Raw genomic sequence first — 23,016 nt, forward strand, 5'->3', positions numbered from 1 at the left:
AAAGGGCGACGTAATTGAGAACAAAGTCGTTGAAAACTCAAAACATATTTGACACTTCAAACGGTGAATTCAGGAAGAGAGGGACACGACTTTCGACCACAACACGAATTGTATTCGGAAGGAAATTAATGTTTTGGAAATGACAATTCTTCAAGTAACTTAATTCAAAGGCTTCGATCTTCCAACCACAGAATATTGACAAAATCTGTAGTAGCGGAGAATCGATGAGAATGTTTACATTGAAATGCTCTAAAATGTAAAATAGGTTAGGTCTTGAACTGACAGAAGCATAAAAAGAAATTGACACTGTAGTGCCCGTACCGGAAATCAACAAATCAAAGAGATCAATAGATATATACCAGCACAGCGACGGGAAATCTATTTCATATGTGTTTTTCCTGCAGAACGCCACACCTGTGTCAATTGCATCCACGGAAGTTAATTCACTCAAGTGAATTAACTAAGTGAAGTCACTCAAAAAGCGTCGTGTCTTTACGTGAAGATAGCATCATTCATCGGGCGAACGGTGGCTAACAGAACGCAGTCACTTCAATGAATTATTTAAAACAAGTCAATGACAGTGACATAGTCCCCACTTGTAATAGGAATATTAGTCTTGATGGGGCAGGGAAATGTGGTCATTAAGAAGTATCACTGGAGTGTATATGTTGAGATCTATGGGCACATAGGTCTATGTTGTTTTTCCCAATTCGAAACACATGAGGCATGTCTAAGTTATGGTTCTAAATCGGGAAAAAAGATCAGACCTCTAGCTGTATTGGCCAGCCAAGAAATACATATGCGCATAATAAATGAGGTACAAGATGTGACATCTTAAGGTCTAATATCCTATCAAAATTGAAGGGTATAGAACTTATGGTTACTTAGTTATGCATATATATGTAAAATCAAGGTCAAAGGTCATCGAGATCACGTGACATTTTGTCAAAAAAATTGTATTGCTGAGTTATCCCTATATACCAAATATCAGACCTACAGCTCTATTGGCTCGCTCAAAATTAGATATGCGCATAATTAATGAGGTACAATATGTGACGTCATAAGGTGTCCCATCATACAATATATGAAGGGTGTAGCACTTGTGGTTACTGAGTTATGGACAAATATGTATATTTGAGGTCAAAGGTCACCGAGATCACGTGACATTTTGTCAAAATGTCTTAGATATCTGCGTGAACGGATGGACTCACGGATGGACGAACGGACGGACATGACCCAATCTATAAGCCCCCTGGACTTCATCAGTTGGGACTAAAAACTGTCACTGCATCCTTTTTGCAATATGAATACCATGAGAAACTAAATTTTTATTTTCTTGGCCTTATAAATGGGAGTCTATGGAGAACTGCCTTATACATGGGAGTCTATGGAGGTGAAAACTAAAAAGTCCTCTAACACGGCCAAATCTGATCACATTGTGAAACGAATCGACGTGCATCTGTATGGGGTAGGGTACTATCTACTATGCAAAGTTTGAAAGAAATTGACCAGGGCATGTTTGAGATATCTGCGTGAACGGACGGACGGACGGACGGACGGACGGACATGACCCAATCTATACGTCCCCCCCGGACTTCGTCCAAGGGACTAACAATCCATACTACAGAGTCTGAATTATCAACATCCGATTCATGTTCGGTTTTCGAGTGCGAACATGATATTCACCGCTAGCGATATCTGGTGACAGTTATTGATGCGTTCAATTGGCATGCCCTATTTGAAAGCAATTAAACTATGATAAAGGTGTTTTACTTTAAAGGGCTGGTGAAGAGTAAAAATGAATTTTGAAAAATGAATGTAGGACAGATGTGTACGGACAAGCTGCTCCGAAATAATGGAAATTTGAAGGCCACAATATTTTGATGGTCACTTTAGAAACAAATGAGTTATATATTGAGTAACTGCATGTGTTGTTAAGTCGGTTGGAAACTTGTCGCACTGTTGGTTGACTGAAAAGAGAGCTTCACAACAAAACATGCCGAAGCATGTTAACTGGAAACAGTATTCAGTGACTTTGTCTGATGATATACCCACAATGCACCTCAAAATTGTAGAAATAAGTCGTTTATATCACGCGCTACATATTAAGGCGAGGGAGGGGGTGGGTTGGGTGGGCACACATTCATTTCTTAATCACAGAAAAGCGTGGACAACTACCCGTAACGCCAGTACGCAAAAAATTTCAATTAGTGATCTCAGCCAATTTGCCGGTTGCGACAATGTTACACAGAACACTCGACTTTGAGTGCTGTCATTAAGATACTTTAATAACTTACATCAATGATAGGGGACATTTTCTTGCTATCAGCAAATGAGTGTTAAGTTCTTGTATGCGCATAAGGTCGACAATAATAAACATTTTTATAAGTTAACCGACGGCGTAAGAACAACTGAGTATGTCAAACAATCTCCGCTTGGCACCAATAGAGACGAAGAAAAATGCCATTCATATTTCTATAAGACAGCCGTTTAGCCGACGTTACTCCTTTAAGCTGACATAGTTTTCATTTAACCTGTAGTAAGCGCCCTGTTTTGAAAATCTCGAGTGAAGGTTCATCGACCGCTACATATTGTCATCAATGTTAATGGATGTGGCTATGATATGAAAGTAACAAATGTGATAACGATAATGATATAGATGATTAGCACTGATAGTGTGTCGTGACTTGCTGTGAGAGAGAATGGAGAGGGCTGTAGCCTTGCGTCGTCTCAAATATCCGGGCGAAGTTGAGATGTTGCTCTAATCTGTATAACTTTGCGGCTCTCAAAGAGCGTCCATGTTGGCAGAAGTTAATTGCTATTGGTAATGCACTTAGCGCCAGTGTCTGATTTCGCTTCTTAACAAATGAATCGAGGAGAGAGTGTCAACAAACACATTTCACTAGAAACAATAATCACGCAAAAGCTGCCTTGTGTTTGTATAATCTGTTTGAAATCGCTACGACTCGTTAAAATTACTTGGTAAAAACGAATACACAATGCGTTGACTACTTTAACATGTGAAACAAACAACTTGACCGATGGCAATGTAATCTGCTATTAAACATGGATGTAACTTTTGAAGATATTTTCACAATCTTTTTTCTTGGAAAAAATTACAAATTTTCTTTGTTTTTCTCCTAAACGTATGTCGAAATACGATGCGGTGTCAACAATATGCAATTTCACGGTTGACTTATTAATTGTAGTCAGTACTGCAAGTAAACTGTTAGCAATAGAATGGACATTGCATACATAGATACACTGTTAGGAAGTTTGAATAATAGCATTCTAAATGTTTTTGGAGTAAGGCAAGAAACTTCATCCCATCAACCAAAAATAATTAAAAATGCACTAACTGTATAAAGCAAATGGGGTTTTAAGGTACAAAGTCGGCCATTTTTCATGAATTTTGTTTGATACGAGATACTACTTATATTGTTTGACATGTTGAAAGATACTGATTGAATGGGTGACCATGCATATATTCGACCCCGGTTTTAGACAAGATACATGAAACCATCGCGAAAATGAATTAATGGTCATGACCATTAATTCATTTTCGCGATTGTTTCATTTAATTTGTCTAAAACCGGGGTCGAATATATGCATGGTAACCCATTCATTCAGTATCTTTCAACATGTCAAACAATATAAGTAGTATCTCGCATCAAACAAAATTCATGAAAAATGGCCGACTTTGTCCCTTTAAGGTAGAATTGGCCTCGGAACAGATATTTGGACAAACACTTTTACGGTATTCTCTTTATCTACCACTTGTGGGGCTTTATTCGAAGCTTATCGGGTATATCGAAAATCGAAAATTTATTTACTTTTTCTCCGTAGAGTTAACACGGTTATGGCGGCCATTTTGAATTTCAAGTAATATTGGATAATTTGTTACAAATAATAGTTTTAGAGGAAAAGGTTTGTGATGCAAGGGAATCAACGCTCCTGTAATAAATACAGCGCCAGTGCTCAGAGGATAGCGATGTCCTTGAAACAGCCTAACTCAAGGAAATGAGACTCATAAAAACACTATTTTGACATGATTTACTTGAATCACACAGTTACAGGAAATTGTTACCAAGAAGGCGCTGAATAATTTCACGGCCCGCCTTCAAATTCAAAATCCCAACTCAGAATTTTGTCATATTTATTTTGCGTCTAGCAACGTTCAACCTATAGCTTGCACTTCCCCTCCCTGGCTGTGGTTTTCAGACCCGTGATCGAAAGTTTGCGCTACTATATAAATGTATATATATATAATATATATAATATATATATATATATTATATATATATTATATATATATATATATATATATATATATATATATATATATATATATATATATATATATATATGAGATCCATCTTGAATAAATTCAGCACATTGTGCGCCGTAAGTAAGGTAGAGAAACCAATGACGAATTCGCGATGGTAAAATGTAACAATCAACCACCGTTGTGATAACGTTTTTCCACGGCCCAGTCCTAACGTCATATGTATCATTACGTATGTAATGAACATTTTATAGAAATAGACCAGTCTGCGCTTTTCACGCATCAGATTACGCCAGGGTAATTGAGTTCGTTGTTGTGAAAGGTAAACGGTTCAAAAGCACGCAGAAAAAATTTACACGCGCAAGTCTTACATTTACTTGATTGTTTGTGCCCATACATGAATCAAAGGAGAAACTATTTTCGCCTATATACTTTACATAATAATGTGACATTCTCAATCATACAGGCGTTTTCATCACATTAAACAGAATTTGTAAATAAAGATTTGGCAGAAAAACTAGTAGGTAAAATCCTATTTAAATACACTATGTATTGTTTTAATCAAAACCTCTAAAATCTAAGCGCACGGGGACGTGAAACAAAGAATTTAATTATTTTGGCCATAGTGACATGCGTGGAAACAGAACGTGCCAGTAGATAGCACAGCTTGGCAAGTCGACGTCCTCCCCTGGATTCTGAAATCTAACAAAAGCGGCCTTTGAAGAAGTGGGTCAAATAATGTAGTACGATTGACAAGAAGCTAAAGATAGTAGTAAACATATTCATACATATTTTGGTATCATCTGGACGTTAGTAATATGTTGCGTTAATAGCACACAGATTGCGCAAAGTTTACATCATTAAGACCAAAACAAGCTTAGAGTTCAATGTGAAAGGCCAAGGCTTAATTCGAACAACATCCGGAGGGTAAATTAGGTGAAGAATAATTAGGATTAAGTAATTGCAGAACACATAATGGAGATGGCAGATGGAATATCAAATTGACAATCATAGTTACATTTGGATTGATTGGTCATTTGTTGGCACGTGACTTTTAAAAAAAGAAGAAAACATATAATTTTTTCTTCAGTTCATGTAAGATTCTTCCTTTTTCTTATCACTGCCAACCAAAACATTTTGGTCGGTTTAACGGTAACGGCAATATTAAAAAACGTTTTGAAAGTAATGCCTGTCTAGCTATAAAATGTACACCACGAAAAAAATGCTATTTTACCTGTCCATTAGTGTCAACTTATTTTCTTAATTGCATTTTTTAAAAGAACGACATGGTTTTGTATTAAAGAATACATCAAAATGTTGTGTTTTCATCGACCTAATTGGATCTGTTACTTATTACATATCATATGCCTCCTCTTAACAATGAAGTGCAAGTCCAATTACTCATCGTGTCATTTGGAAAGCGTATCAAGGCAGCCTGAAGCTCTCTGTAATCCTTTTGTTACATTTGAATAGAAGACAAAAGTAAACCATAAAAAAACCGCGGACAATTAAAGATAAAGTCATTCTATGGTCAACAAAGGCACACCTTCCCTTCACAGTTCTTATCGCAGCATGCATTAATAATTTTCATATTTTTATAGTATTCATAACGATGAATATCTTTTTTTAAAATGTATTTGAGCATAATGTAGCTTTTGAAAAACTGCGTCTATCAATCTTGTTAAGTAAAGGTACAAAGGCACTCGATTTTTTGCACACTCTTTAAAAAGAGTGACATTTCGTCTCGACACTATACAGGCTTGATTATGCCCAGTTACAGCATGGGTAGAGTCAGGAATTCTTAAAAGTATCCATGAACACAAATAATAGTACCATTAAATATGTTTGCCACACAAAAATCTCGCCATATTGTATGAAAGCTTGCATTTGTAAAAGCAACTGTTAGATCATTTACTTACAGTTTTGGTATTATAACATACATTATATCATGACCTTCACTATCGACTCTGTCTGTAAGCTCGGCACAAGATACATTTTGCTGTGAGTGCATTATGCTGTTTCGAATTCCGATTCCTCCTGAGGAATGCTTTTTACAACTTCCTGTGACAATGTTTCCGCTTCAAGAATGGCGGATATTGAATCTTTGGAAGTGTCCTTGCGTTTGATACCTGTGTTGTAGAATGTCATCATCAATATAAATTGTCTACAATATGACCTACACCGAGAGAGCTCATGAGAAACTCTTCCAAGCGTATAGGTTTATCCGTCATCGTTGAAATTTCAGAAAAAGCGTCACAATATTAATATGGGCAATGTTGAGTTAAATGTTGAGTTAAAAAAATAATAATATGGGCAATGTTTAAAAACGAAATATCAAAAACTTACAACCGTTCGTTTATTTCCCATGATTCTTCAGTGAACTACGCCTTTACAAATTCATCGTAAAATATACGGGTTTCTCTTATTCAATGTTCACTTGATTGTAGGGTTTTCTTAGATGAATATCAAGTGTATGAGGGGTGATTTACAAACAAACAAAATAACAGAAAAGCGCCATTCGGGTTTGGCAGTTAGACTAGCAAAGCAAAATACCTAAAATACAGGTGAATATATGGCAATGCTCCTTTGTGCATTACTTTGAACTAGGTCACAATATTTTACTATCATGCATATCAGTTGTAGAAAAGCCTTTATATATCTTTATCTATATCTATCTATCTATCTATCTATATATATATATATATATATATATATATATATATATATATATATATATGTATGTATGTATGTATGTATGTATGTATGTATGTATGTATGTATGTATGTATGTATGTATGTATGTATGTATGTATGTATGTATGTATGTATCAATCCGCTGTGAAAACTCCCTTTTTGCCATGCTTTTTCCAGAGAAGACTTTTATCAACAGTAAGTATACATCGATCAGACTTGTATTTGAACGCATACTGATCACATTTCGACGAATCAAGTTATGTAACTTGTGTCGTCAAAACTTGATCAGTGTCCATCTGTATACATGTAGTTCTGAGTCGTTTGCTGTGCATCTAGACAATGTCAAATCTTGCCCGCTTCATGGACACAGTCGACCTTTACATTCTCAGCCTTGCCTTCAAATATAGAGAACAATGGTGTATATTTTGAGACGGCAGTTATTGACCTCACATTTTGTCCATTGTTTGGTAGATGATGCTGAGGGAATCATCGCGTTTGTAGTTTCAAGGCCAAACTGTTCCACTAATTACAGTAATTCTTGTCACAGCCTGTCGCTTGTTCATCCTAAATACAAGCTCTCCGTATACTCTTGTTATAATTTTCAATTTAATCAAGACAGATGACCCACAACAAAGCCTGAAGCGAAATACGCCTGCTCATGAACAATCTGAGCAAAATGAAACTCACGTTTTGACATTGAAACTACTAAATCAGCCTCGAAATTTTACAGTTATTGTTCTATAAATATAAAGACTTTGTATATACTTAACAGAGTAAATCAACAGACACAAGTAAACCATGAACATGACTGTCGACTTGTTTTTAAACCTTGCGAATTGCTATGAATGTGGAATGGGTTTTGAAGGTCTTTTAGTGTTTGTTGAGTATGTACATACAATGTAACCCCTGGCGCGCGATACCATAAACATATTTCAATAATCGTCTGCAAATATCTTCTCAGCCCGCACATTATATGTCACCATGCCATCATGTAATGTCGTTCGATACTTCGCGAGATTCGATAGGCGTCCTGCAGCACGTATGCCTCAGTTTCAAACGCATGGCTCTTGCACGAATAAAAAGCAACAAACCCTATCGAATTTTATAATGTGGTGGTTGCTTATCGTGAATCAATCAAGATAGAAAGCTTTCGCAAAAAATCGTGTCACAGCCATGACTAGGTCTGACAGTTCCGCTCTAAATATTGACGAACTGCAGGGCTAACCAGATAACAGAATCATAATTATGCAGATTGTGTCATTTATAGTCTCAATGGTCCGTTATCATAGCGCCTCCGAGATGCTAGTTTGATTCTCAGCTGTACGACCTGAAACCAGATCTTTATCACTGTGACAGGAAAGTATCTGTAAAAATGATGAAGCTTCATGGTCATATTTGAAAGACAGTATATTGTAATAGGGGCTTTATATCCTTGCAGCATTTAGAAGCTGAAGGAGAAACACGAGAGCTTTAGCACTGTTGTCCAGAGCACAGTCTATGTCCATAACAATGAACATTGTGCTGTCGAATCCTTAGTTCCGTGCACGTCATTAGGAGAACATCAGAAGGAAATTAAAAAAAAAATGGGTTTAGTGCACATTAAATGCGAATGAAGACTAGTTTACACCAATTGTGGATAACAAATTTGAATGGTTAGATGAACGAAGGTCGACTCTATCAGTTGAACTGACGAATTCATAGTTAACGAAACGTGCCACCACAACCTTGGGGACAACCTTATGTTAACCACAACGATTTAAAATAGAATGTTCAATATAGTACAGCTATTATGTGTATTGAAAGAAAGATTATGTTGACACAGTTTTTTGGAAAAAAATCTTTTCATTTAGTCTGGAAAAAGGAAACCCGCATTATGTTTGAAAAATGTGTAATGTATACAAGGCGTTATCACAGCGTGAGGAGATTTGCAAACGGTCTAATCCAAATAATCACATAATTTTCTCAGTACCGGCAGTAGGTCACAGTGAACGCACACATCTTTCATAGTGTCCTTTACTCACATGGCTTTCACTGAGACGAAGCAAAGCCTTGCGCAGAGTTCACGTGTTCTGTAGATACGTTTGCCATATCGATCACGAGGCTTTACGCTGGTAGAGTGAACGATGAAATATATGCACGTGTACGTAACGATGATAAAATGTATTCGGGAGTGCCTTTAATTGCCGTAAAGAAACCATGTGTGTTTCACGATGGTGATATATGAACTGTATCAGTGAATATAATTCATGTGTATATATCATGAAAGGTGCAACGAAGTCACGTGCGCGCTAGATATATGAATTTACACGTGATCTACTTTGGTGAAGAAAAAATTGCCCAGTTATCACTGTGAACTGCATTCAGTTAACAATACACCCGAAAAAGAAATAAACTCGCATTTTCAGAGTGAACATGAAGCAAACTGCGTTTTACTATGTTTGAATGAGGTTCCTCTGCTCTTTATAATAACTAACACCGGAAAAGTATCTCTCGCTCAATTGTAACACAAAGTGCACATGTCCCTTTGAAAGTTTCCGCTGTAAAGCTTTGCCACTTGCTATTACGGAGGAGAGACGATAGAATATCGAATTCAGAGAGAGGATTTGGCCGATTTGGTATTCACATTAAAACGACGATGGTATCATTTTGTTTCATACACTTCTCTTTGCTAAAACTTTAGACCGGAATACCTTGCAGAATATGTTCCGCAGTAAACATCCTTGAATTCATAAGAATTATGAAAATAGAACACATAGAAATTTCAGTCTTATTCTGTAAGTTTGTTTTCGAGGTTTGTTTTCAAAGAAAAGCAGCTCAGTAAATAATTTATCCCCATATGGCTAGACTTTTTATTGTTGTTATCATCTGGTATTTGTTATATGTGATAATATTACTTCTAATTCTTTACAACGGTAGGGGCCTAATTTCCAAGTTAATAGTCCCGGTACATTTCATGTGAACTCGAGTACACTTGGTGCCGGCGAGATTAATAGATGTATTGGCACAAAGGACTTGGGCCGCGCTCACGTCGTGGTGTAATGGCAACAGGATTAATTCACATCCTTTCAGTAATTGGAAAAAATGAGTTCATATATATACGATTCATTGAAGTAGATCCACTTATACAGGAAGCCTACTGAAGAACCCTTTCGCCAGTTTTTAAGCGGATGCATTATATTTTACGGTCCTTGAAACAACTTTTTGTGAGTGCACTTGAAAACTGCAGAATAATACGTCATTTATCTATCTCATACGTCATTCTCTTCCGAGGTAAACAAATTTTGAGGAAACGAACATTTTAAAACTTCGCCTTGCGTATGATCTTTGAAAGTGCTTATAGTCTTTTAATCGAATTAGAATATGAATATGACGGAGGAAATATATCGTTGATTTGACCTATTTCCAAATATGAAATCGATACATGAAGGAGAAATATTGATCTGTGATTGGCGCATACACTTTACAAGAACAGTGGCGAGTTTTGCAAGAAGGCTGATACTCAGGACGTGTACACGTTAGGTCGAACCTTCATTGTACTTCATCAGTACAAATACAGTTTTTTTCTGCGTCGTTCAAAACATCAATCGACTCTTAAAGATTAGGACTTTGGAGTGGGCAACAGCCATCACTGTTTGATCAGTTAAGTTCATTGCTTAGACGTGAATGTATAGTAGACGGCGTACGCCGAAGTCGGTTTGATAATGACTTTTGACGTAGCCAAACAGATACACTTTGACACCCACACTCACGCACATACAGACATACACATACATACATACATACATACATACATACCTGTACTATCTGCACTTTATACTATATGTAAACTAAAACGATACTTTACGCTACATAAACATTAATTTTGTTTTACCATTATATATATATATATATATATATATATATATATATATATATATATATATATATATATATATATCATCGTTGATTATTGATCATAGATTTACACGGTATAACACGTTGACGCCCATCCAGCCTTATCTGCCAATCAAAGTCAAAGCGAGAGGGTTTACCTCCCCGTTCTGTTTAACACGTTTAGTTCCTTTACACAATTTTCAAATTTACGGGTTTGAAAGATTAAATTGCACAGTCTTCAACAAATACAGTTCAAACGGATCAACAAAGGCGCCAGATTTTCGTTAAAAAGTCGATGACTGACTTAAATCTTGTGTGGTTACTAACGAAATTGCATGTCGTCGTACACGATAATTGCGTCTTGCCACGAAAGGCGAGGAAAGTGTGAATTTTATATCGTTGCAGTTTACTTCAACTCTAAACTCGTTGAGCAGCGAGAAACGCCGTGCAGAGTGCCCAATCGTCTGCCGTGAAAACAGGCTGAATAAATCGATTGAATCTGCAAATTCATCAGCTTGAATACAAGAAAGATGTGTTAAAATTGCTTTTCCTTTCAGACAGGTTCAGAATATATCTGGCTTATGGGTTATTGAATACCGTTACAATGAGCGTCTTTGTAAGCGGATATCATCATCCGGGCACTGAATCACTTGCTGCATTCACCGATTCAACGAAGTTACAAGGCGGCAATATGGATTCCTATCACAATACCTTGAAATGCCAACAGAAGACACACTGAACAAGCATTACAATATCGCTTTATTCCTGATAAAATGACACAATGTATCAATCTCGCTGTCTGCGCATAAACCCTGACACTTCAATACTTCAACCCATACAAAGAATGGTTGTCTGGCTGCGTTCGATAATGTGTTTTTTTTTTCAATTTTCAAATATAAAAGACCAAGACCAGAAACCAAGTACCAGAAATACGTCTTGCAGGAATTTCACAAACACCAGCCTCTCTCAAATTTCCATATTCCTTGAAACACTTATTATTCGATTGTAGTCCTTTGAAAGATCTCTTAAATGCTCGTACTTACATTCTTTATTGATTTCAATTAATGTTGTGCTCAGTTATTATCTGCAAACCTTTGTCCCTGGCCGAAAAACGTGTCAATTCTCAAATCATCGCAATTTCGAGCAAATTCATTCATTTTGTACTTTAATACTACCGTTTGACACGTGACAAACCAGTATTTTATGTCAGACATAGCATAAACAGTATACGGAACAAACGTCAAACAGTGGATGCTGCGTCCGACGGTCTTCATGAGGTGAAGGTAAGCCTACAGAAGGCCACGCAATGTCTGTATAAATTTCCTCACTTCGTGATTGACTGAACATGTGGTTTTCAGACGGCTAAGAAAACATTGTACCGTCCAAAGAAAACTTTCCAAATTACAGAGATGTTAAAGTGGTTTAGAAAGTAATTTATTGTTTGGTATGTTTTTGCGTTGGTAATAAACATTACTTGTCAGTGGGGAGAGTTCAGTTATTCTTGGATAACGCGGGAGTCGCTAGAAGCATGCGAGACTTAAATGCCTTATCAAAGTTCGACGGTAGGTCTCTTCACTGTCACCGCTCAGCCTTTGTCACCATATATTATGATCCGTCTCTATTTGCACGCCACAGATTGTAGACGTTGCCTGCCATTAAAGTATTATATATATATATATATATATATATATATATATATATATATATATATATATATATATATACGCACACACCACTCTGAATCTGTACCTTACCAGGATCTCGCCTGTTAAGACATAACAGTTGTATACATCGGTGTCAATGAATCAATGCTAACTCTTATCTCCCAACATGATGTCAACGGAGACACAGAGAGAAGATCCCCCTAAGACTTGCACAACATGGCCGTCGGTACAGGCTTAATGATGGGAGAAGTAGACATATATCTTCCACTCAATGGAAAGAACACCGCTGTGGGATATTCAAATGATCTCAACGGTGAAGAATTAATGAAGCATTGAGATAAAAAAGCCCCCCCCCCCCTCCGCGAGGGTTGTGGGAAGATGTCCCTCCCGAAGGCTAAATGTCTGAAGAATCGCCGATGATAAGTTATCGGGAAACAAAGCAAAAATTTTGACAGCAATTTTCATCTGCTAATCAGCTTTCAGCACACAACCCCATAATTCATCCTAATGACATTGATAACGGCATGTGTTTACAGAAGACCATTATCAATCCTGTGATACAGTACATATATGCACACAAAATATACATAGCTATATCCAACATTAATATTCATATTTATAAATATTGATATATTCAAGTGAAGTATGTGAGTATATATCAACAATGACTACATGCTCCTGCTTCTCGACGGAGATATAGTTTCAGCAACTATAGTAATGTAGATGAGCAATTCAAATAGTTTGGCTAGTAAAGGATAGATTTTAATCTTAAAATGGTATATCGAGCGGTGATCGAAAACCCTCATATACTTCCATACACCAAACAAAACGTTAGGAAAGGTATAACCTTCGCACGTTCTGTCCATTTATTCGAGTGAGGAGCATTGTTATTTAGCACGGACCGCAGTCTCTAGGGAGCTGGGCCTCATCTAGAGCTGCGTATGAATGTTGGTAAAAGTAATAATTAATTTATTAGGCCATTAAAATGTATCATATAAATGGACAGCCTAGCGTGTAGTCAACTCGAACCGGAAAATACCGGTGCTTCCGTTGTTGTCAACATACCGTATTTAATGTGTTACAGCACAGAGGATCTTGTGGAAGAGAATATTCGATATTTGCGCATGCTCCCTTAATCTGTTACAGCACACCCTCGATCTGTTTACAACGCTACGTTTTAAATCGTAGACGCTTAATCATTTCATACTGTGAAATTTACATGTTTTATTGATTTGAATAAAAAGGGGAAAACCGGGTGACATCGAAATACGGTAAAGGAATATATATGAAGCAATTCAACCGGTTATTTAAATGTTTGCTCGTCGCCTCCGACATCGAGATGTCCACCGTCAAATTATCTTATCTTTCTCCATCACGTTGAGTCCTACTTAAAAAAAACAATATTAAGTTGATGAAGCCCTTGACTATATGAAAAATTTTCATGGAATTTTTAAAATCATAATAACCTTTAAATCTGTTGCATTTTTGAAAAATATACCTTAATTACTGTACGGTTTGAACGAGTGAAGCATTATCGTATTCTATGCACAAAGCCATAATGTGTTGTTATGTGTTGTTATGAATAAAACCTTTTTTCAACAAAATATCGTGCATTTCATTTATAATTGTTCAACTCGCTGGCTATTCAGGATACGTAGTAAATTCAAGATAATACTGTTTCAGGTGACGATTTGGGGTACGTTTGAAACGTAGGCTTTGATTCAACACAAATCGCTCGGACAATATCCTAGATGTTTTAGACTGTATCATCAGTACATGTATGTTCATAACGGAAAAGGGCATTTTACCGTGAAATATGCGAAACGGCGACGCTCTGAATTCCAACGAGCGAGTTTCCCTGACGTGTCCGATGACAGCTGGCGATACTGCGAGCTTTTGATACAAGTAGACTCATAACTATGCAGCCGATAGTACTCGTAACATTAAATATTTAGTAATTAATGAACGAGGGTGCAGAAGAACTGAGGAGAGTCGAGTAAAAATGCCGATGGAATGTGACTAAGGAGTGGTATACAAAATATTATTCCCAATGATTAATGTGAGTCAATAAGTGGTTGTAGGCAATCGTGACAAAACTGGCGCGTTTCACAGTTTCCTTTTACCCTTGAGTTATCGTTTCTCTTTTGTATGACACTGGTTTGATTTCAGCGAAAGCAATTACTTTTATCAGAATGACACTTACTGTGAATATAGTGTATTGTTCGTGGTTACCATAGTGACATGTTGTTATATATGACAGCTAAAGTGCCAAATTGAATCGACAGAACAGAATTGCTAAGGAAGGCTCACGTTATGCAAAAGGCAATTGAAGCGATGCAGCAGCGATGTGGCTATTGAAAATAAAATGAAAAAAACACGAAACGATGTGTAAAGGATAGCGGATAACAATAACCGTATCTTGTCAGGCCTCAAAACGCACATCACGGGACACATTGGTCGACATATGTCGCTTTTCACGCAACAGCTGACATCGGGCAATATCAGCTACAATCACCATGCCAACAGCGTCCTCGGTATTAAAGGCATAGTCCTTTTTCTATTCATAAAGTAGACGATTGCGGTTGGACAGTCTTTGCAAAATCGACATCGATTACTCGATCAATGACGAACATTCCCATTTAATTTTTATACGTACATTTTTTTTAAATTTCAGGTTTTTCTTGATTTGGAATCTGTCAACAGTGTTGTCCTGTCACGCAAATACGTGTCTTTCACGCTTAAAACGCAATAACACGATACACATTTGAAATATTGTTTTCATAAAGTGTGGTACAAAGATCAGCATTGGCATGCGTTATGGGCCATTACACGACTGCGCTACGCTTTAAAACTTAATATGTCATCTGTATTGAAACAGCGTTACGTTTAATGGCATGATATTTATGCGCCATACTGGTATAAAATGCGTCCATTGTGATCGTTGCATTGCGTCATTGCATATTTTTAGTTCGCGTATCAGTTGTAAGTAATACTCCACTCGAGTTCTTTGAATGACACCAAATTACAGTCGTCTTGGTAGATTGGACGTATGTGGAACACACCAGAGAAAGTGTTTACTTGCAAGCTTGACGAATTTAACAGATGTTAGATAGGCTAAGAGTTAATAAGCTAAGTATGATGCAAACAATTAACCCTAAAGAGAATACAATCCAATTATTAAGTTGGTTCTGGAACCCGTGAGGGAAATGAATCTTACATAACAAACAAACATACAAGGACCAACTTAATTTGCATAATGAATTGATACCTGATATGATCAAGAACTTGGCATAAAGATACAGAAAAATCTTAAAATTTAGGAAACAAAGAAACAAGGCGATATCTGCTGATCAGTGCATGATATCTACAAAATTGAACTGAAATAAATATAGAAGTGAGGATAAAACGCATTGAATGTATGCGTTTTTTTTACGACTGTTATCAATCATTTCCTTAGTAACAATGGTTAACATATTCAGCGCGTTCCATCTTCGTCAGAAATTATTGGCCATCATTAATTATAAATACTTTTCCCTGAGGACATCAATGCAATTCATCATATAAAATTACTTCGCCGTCTGTTAAAGGCGATCTGTTAATCGAGTGATAATTACTTGAAGATTTTTTGTATGAGCTGAACTTTTGCACTAATGAAAATATGACTCTCAAAGTAACAAAAACAAAAAATATATCAATAACAGAATAAATGAAGAGAATATTTTTTTTAATGGAATGTCGATGATGCCCGCTAATTACCACGTATCAATTTAATGGTTATTATAATGACGAATGTTTTTTTGATAGCTCAAAAACCGCCTCAAAGGTCAGGGCAGATAAAGTTGATAAGCAAACGAAACAATGGATTTGTAAGGACATTAAAAACAAAACAGAAAGATTAATAACAATCAACAAAATATGGACTCAGGAAAACGAAATCTCTGAAACAATGAACGTGTCAGTGATTGCTTCGCCATTGCAACGTTACAGCTTTATAACACTGCCACATATCTTGCTTCCTTGCAAGAGAATATAATATAATATATATATATATATATATATATAACTATATATATATATATATATATATATATATATAATATATATATATATATATATATATTTGAGGATTGCAAGATGCATGAACTTAAGTAATAGATTTCATTACTTTGTACTTGAAGTAATCTGTTTATTTGTTTATATATATTTATATATATATATATATATATATATATATATATATATATATATATATATATATATATATATAGTAGCAGATATAAGTTGCGCACACCGATCAGCAACATTTAAAGATAAGTCTTATTTTGCTGAAACGTTTTACAGATCATGTTTCCACAGACTGTTGAACAAATGTTGATACACGATGTACTGTTTCTCAATTGATATAGGATGTATTGTCTGTGAAACAAAGGAAGAATTATTGCTGGCAATTACTTTATGAGTTCTCCTCTGATGGTACGCTGACGGCATGATTCAAATTTAATTTCCGTCATTTCTTTTGTTTCTACATAATGCGTTTATCACCCCATTAATTGTCATCTTGTCGCGGATGATATGATTTCCCAAAGGTACCTTCCCAGGTTCCTGGAACATGTCGAAATTGGCGCCGCTGAGGACAAGGCTTTTTGTAACCGCTCTGCTCATGCGCGTGGTTCTCGTCGAACGATCGCCGATTGCCAGTCTCAAAACGCAAACATTTTGCCGATAACCTTAATCGAGACTGTTCTACTTTAAGATTTTTTTCTATTTCTCCCCGAATTGCGTCTCACCAAGTAGTGCCAATTTGTTACATAAAAGTGAAAAAAACGTGACACATAAACAACCTCAAGCTGTGAAGCTTAGAGTGATCTCTTATCAGGCGCTATCATGCTGTATTTGGTTTCAAGAGCGTGTGTGAATCCCCATCAGTTACAGGTAGATAACCACACAACAAAAAAATAGATACAATGCTGACTTCGTATTGAACGTTTATGTACTTGTTTCTTCGATCTTTCAATCATTTTCATGATAAGAGGACAACGCTGAATGAATACTTTCCTCTGAATAAATCACGCTTTTCCCGGAAAAAGGACGCAGGAAGTGCCAGACCGATTAAAATTCCACTCACATCAATACGTTTTTCCTGTATTGTTTGTTTTGACCAAAACACTCTCAGATTAAGTAAACGTTCATTGTCCCACCATGAACTGTAAATTCACGTAAGGATGCGTATGTTCATTTACTTGTAGTGTAGGGACAGCCCCAGAATAAGTAATAGCTTAATCCGTGATGAATGATTGCACACCTAGGGGAGCATATAAGTACCCATCGTTTCAGCGATTCTCTTTAATCAAAATGTGTTTTTTTTCTGGCTCCTTGTTTTTGTAGTTTTTTTACAATCAGTAAGAGGTGAAAACTTGTAGACAGGAAATGGAGTTGTCAAAGCGACATGTAAGCAGTTTCTTCAAACTGCAATTAAAACGTCAACGTGCCTATCATCATGATGAGCCTACTCAGTTAACGTTTACAAGATGTCATTCGACCCGCACGAGCTATAAATGTAACGAGGTAGAATTTCTCTGGTCTCATTAATTGGTGTATCTAAACTATGCCTATTAACCTAGGATCCAAGTAAATGAACATTTACAATGCTCTGTGTTAAAATGAGTTCTCTGCAACTATTTTTTCCCGCATAAACGATCATGCACTTCAGTCGCTATCTCAATACGTTTGCAAACTCAGTGGCTTTGATGACGCCCGACATTGAGCACCCCGGTTCCTTAAAAATCTAAAAACGGCCAATAATGTAATTAGTTTCCAAAAGACCAACCAAATTTCTGTTCGAAAACTTATGCATGATTTGTTAAACCGATATGCAAATGCTTGAGAGAGAGAGAGAGAGAGAGAGAGAGAGAGAGAGAGAGAGAGAGAGAGAGAGAGAGAGAGGGGGGGAATTCACTTTACTGAGATTCCTCGTTTTGATTGTTGATACTTTGTTCTGTTTACTCCATTGTAGCAATCTGACATCCAAACGAAAATTACTATCTGGCATGTACACTTCAACCTCTAAGTCCATGTGTGGACGCATCTTCAACTTAAGGTGATCGATTCCAAACTAATTAGAAACTATTGACGCAATGTACAGCCAGCGTCTATCTCTTGACTAGGCTAAGAGAACTTGATGTCGCCAATGATAGAGACGAACGCAACAAGGCTTGATATTTTGCAAGCATGAACTCAGGGTTCTGCGGGTTAACGGACGCCTCTCGGCTCGTAATTGTGTGTACTTTGAACTTTCATAAACTTAATCATAGACGTGGACATGTCTTTGGTACATGTAAAATAGAAAAGCTATGAATAGCCAATGGACTTTGTGACATGTTTATTACAATTAATATTGTTCTCAGGACATGTGAGGTTCCTGAGATCAAACTTAATCGGTGTGATTAATTTGAATAATGACTCTCATAATGTATTAGATGATAATTGCTATCTTTCTTGTTCAAGCTTGTGTTGTACATTCAAGCCATTTCGTGTTTCCACGGTCGCTTTGACCAACTTCACTGTCTCCGGTCACGCGAAATGCAAAATCCCAAGGCGTTCTCTCGGCCAATGTTGCTCGAGTTCAGATTCATCAAGGCAGCGCTGAAAGAGAGAACTGAGGGGTTTGCCTGTCAGGACAGATAATTAAAACAGACATATAAAGTATTACGTATCTTCCTGTAATTCCCGGAAGATATATGTTTTATTACTCACTGTATTTATAATCCTCTTGCGACGCCACACTTCTTGCGATTTATGATGAAACCAACATTTCCCCCTGGTATCTCTGGTCATTGATATTCAACATCATTTAATTCGGATCATTCGTTGACAGTATGAATTATTTATCGCACTCTTTCCGCAGCTTTCGTTATAATTGACTGTGTGAAGTGTTTCACATCCTTGGTGATTGAAATGAACCACTTTGATTAAAGTCAATTACACTAGATATCACTGATAAAATGGAAATGAAGTATGTATGTATGTATGTATGTATGTATGTATGTATGTATGTATGTATGTATGTATGTATGTATGTATGTATGTATGTATGTCTGTCTGTCTGTATGTATGTATGTATGTATGTATGTATGTTTCACCACTTTTGTAGTTCTCATGGCGATAAATCATATTCCTTGTCACATAGATCTGATTTGAAAACGACAAAAACGATTAAAAAACTTTTATACTGACACTTTTGCTTGTGTTTTAAGATTATATTAGAGTGCCTCTGCTTTCTCCTCACGATACGACACTTTAATATTTCTGAAGTTTGTCGGTGGGTATTCTTGTACATGTTGTCATGTGCACTTTTCATACACTTTGTCGTTGACCTGTGCGACAGCAAGAACCGATAGGGGTAGAATGCGAACTATTGACGTCAAAACTGGAGAGGGGTACTGTTTTCTGCCGACATTGCCCAAAAAAACCAAACCAAACAAAACAAACAAAAACAAAACAGAACAAAACAAAAACTTTATCCGATCTTGTTTTGCCAGATCTTGCTTGCTAAAGGTTGCATTAACAGAAACGTAACTCGAACTGAAGACTTTAAGATATTGTCAAACGATTTTTAGTAGCAAATAAGTCTGACCTTGCCAATCGAAATTTATTCCCCTGTGTTCGTGACATGGGAGTTTATTGACTATAAAGTTTGTGAAGCCATATTTTTTATTACATAGGAATGACTCAAACATCGTAATTGACTTGACCTTGACCGCATACGTTTCACTCAGCGATTCACAGATTTCTCCATATGAAATACAACGATTTTCCTAGTATTGCATACATCACAATTTCATTTTAACGCGTTTTTGTTACATTTGAAAAGTAGGTCACAGGGTATGAGCTATTTGCGAGTAAAATTTGAAACGATCTGCAAAGTAAACATCCTTTTCTAGGAAAGTTTCCAAGTTTCCAATATTGAACACATTATAAATCCCGCTGATGTTAAATAAAATACAAATTATTCACTTTACACACTATCTTAAGAGCATTTCCGATTCAAATTACATTTGTATAGTATAACTCAATCTGCACCGATCGTTACATGATATGGTTTACAGCTGCACAACATTTCGAATCCATGGTTATTATTCTTTACAGACGGGCTTTCTAGTTGCCTTTCTATGGTCTCATACCTTATTTGGACTGAGAAATCCTTTGCAATTTAAACTGTTCCATGTCTGATTGCAGTGTCAAAAGAAAACGCGAGAGTTTGTATCAGCGGCGGGATTCCAATCAGCTACGACCATTGAATCATGCATGGACAGGGCAGTAGTGTAGCTTTAGGTAATTCCATATCACTAATGCTAACTTTAGTGGTAAATAATATCTATTTTACATTTTCCCTGTATAGTGCAAAGTACATTCGACAGTCCGGTACACTTGAACAATCTTCCAGACTTCGAAATTTCCCATTATACTTACACACATGAAACATCTCGCATATCCCAGTAATACAGGACATTAAGCTTATCCTGTAACAATCTTATTATGAATATGTCGCCGTGGCAAATTTTTACAGTAATTTCGCTGTGATTCAGGGCATTTCCACTATTTTATCATTTTCATTTATGATTTGTCCTAAATAAATCGTCGCTAAGCCCAACACGTCTATCCTTCTTTCGGCAATGCACCAGCCAACATCAGTCACGTGACGTTTGAATCTCACGTATAAGGCCACATTATTACTAACGATTACTTGTGTAAAGAATTTGTAAACTTAAATATTAAAGGTATGCCTGACCTGCTTCTGCAAAAATACCGAGAAGCTAGCATCCTCTTTGGCTTGAATTTACGAATGTTCTATATTATGGTGACTATTTTGTAAGATATGTAATATCTTACAACGGACTGGACTACAAAATGCTGCTACTTGCTTATAAACCTTGGACTCCAGTTTACATTCAAGATCTGTGTAAGCCTTACAAGCCTCGTCGTGTATTGCGCTCAAAATAAAATATCAGTCTGTGTAACTCAGAATAGACTCAACATATAGGGAGGAACATTTTTGTCGTTTGTGGTTTCTCGACCTTAGAATTCCTTACCATGTGACATTCGGCAGGCATATCCATAGTGAACAACTTCAAGCATAAACTAAAGAGTTATTTGTTCGCCGAAGCATATGATGTACATTCACTTTTCCACGCCTATAAGAAATATCATTGCTGATAGATTTTGACCCATTATAAATATTTTTTATTAATTGATTGATTGATTAATTGTCTGATCGCATAATAATTTATCATTTATTACTTGTTTTGTGGATGATTTTACTTTACTTTGCTTTGTATATTTTAAGAACTATTACTGCACTTGTAAATTTATAATGCATGTTAGAGACATAGCACGCCAAATGACTTTGTCAATGGCGCGTTAGAGTACAACAGGGCATTCATCATTTATCGCTGTTTAATGGTACATGTTTTATTAAGTGAGGATCGTGTATCATAAAACATTCCAAGTAATGTATTTATGAAGCATGTCATAATATGTTCATGGATTAATTTTTCAATTTTAGAAGCAGTAAATAATTGTTGGAAAGTGTGATTGTTTGAAACATGCGATTGTATTTGAAGTAGAGTCTATAGTAAAGCTGAATTATCGCTGATTTTTTCGTTTTTGCCGAGAGCTGAACATAGTAATTCAGGTTTATACAGTTTCATAAATTTACCGAGTATGCGTAGGTAGCTAGGTAGGTAATTTGGTAGGTAGGTAGGTAGGTAGGTTGGTATGTGTCTATCTATCTATCAATCTATCTATCTATCTATCTATCTATCTATCTATCTATCTATCTATCTATCTATCTATCTATCTATCTATCTATCTATCTATCTATCTATGTGAGTATCTATGTATTTTTGTGTGTATCTACGTATGTATCCATGTATGTTTCTATGTTAACTGGCCTATAAGATAATTGAGTCTGTATCCATACATTTTGGTTCACTAGATACTTTCTTTTCAGGCTACATAACAAAGAAGCTCAGTTTGTATTATATACACGATATGTGCGCCTTAGCTACAAACATTTAGTTATTCTACAAAAACGAGCAGAAAAGAATTACACAACCTTTCTGCTCTTGTTTAGGGGGATGGCGAAAAGTGAAACAGCTGGTAAGGGAAGTTGCTGACATGAAAAAATCGATGTTGATACATACGAAGAGACAGGTAAGAAAACAATAAGATTTACTTCTAGCTTTATTTAGGTCCAGACACGTGTATTATCCTAATAATTTAAGTTGGGACACTCATACTGCCAAAAAGAGTGCTGTGTAATTTAAATCACGGATCATTGCTTTACTTAATATATATAATATATATATATATATATATATATATATATATATATATATATATATATATATATATATATATATATATATATATATATAACATATCTTATGCACTTATACATTAAATGATCAGGGATGTGATATAACATTACTTATAATGTGT

At 36.2% G+C, this 23,016-nt stretch overlaps 1 protein-coding gene across 1 annotated transcript in view; it reads left to right on the forward strand.

Annotated features, from left to right (window-relative positions):
• Positions 1-23,016, forward strand: part of LOC139122752 (solute carrier family 4 member 11-like) — a 62,527-nt gene that overhangs the window by 20,190 nt on the left and 19,321 nt on the right. The window contains exon 3 of the mRNA XM_070688439.1: positions 22,649-22,728. Coding sequence (XP_070544540.1) covers positions 22,649-22,728 — 80 coding nt within the window. The remainder of the gene's footprint in view (positions 1-22,648; positions 22,729-23,016) is intronic.

This window comes from Ptychodera flava, chromosome 22, assembly GCF_041260155.1.
Source record: "Ptychodera flava strain L36383 chromosome 22, AS_Pfla_20210202, whole genome shotgun sequence".
Lineage (NCBI taxonomy): Eukaryota > Metazoa > Hemichordata > Enteropneusta > Ptychoderidae > Ptychodera > Ptychodera flava.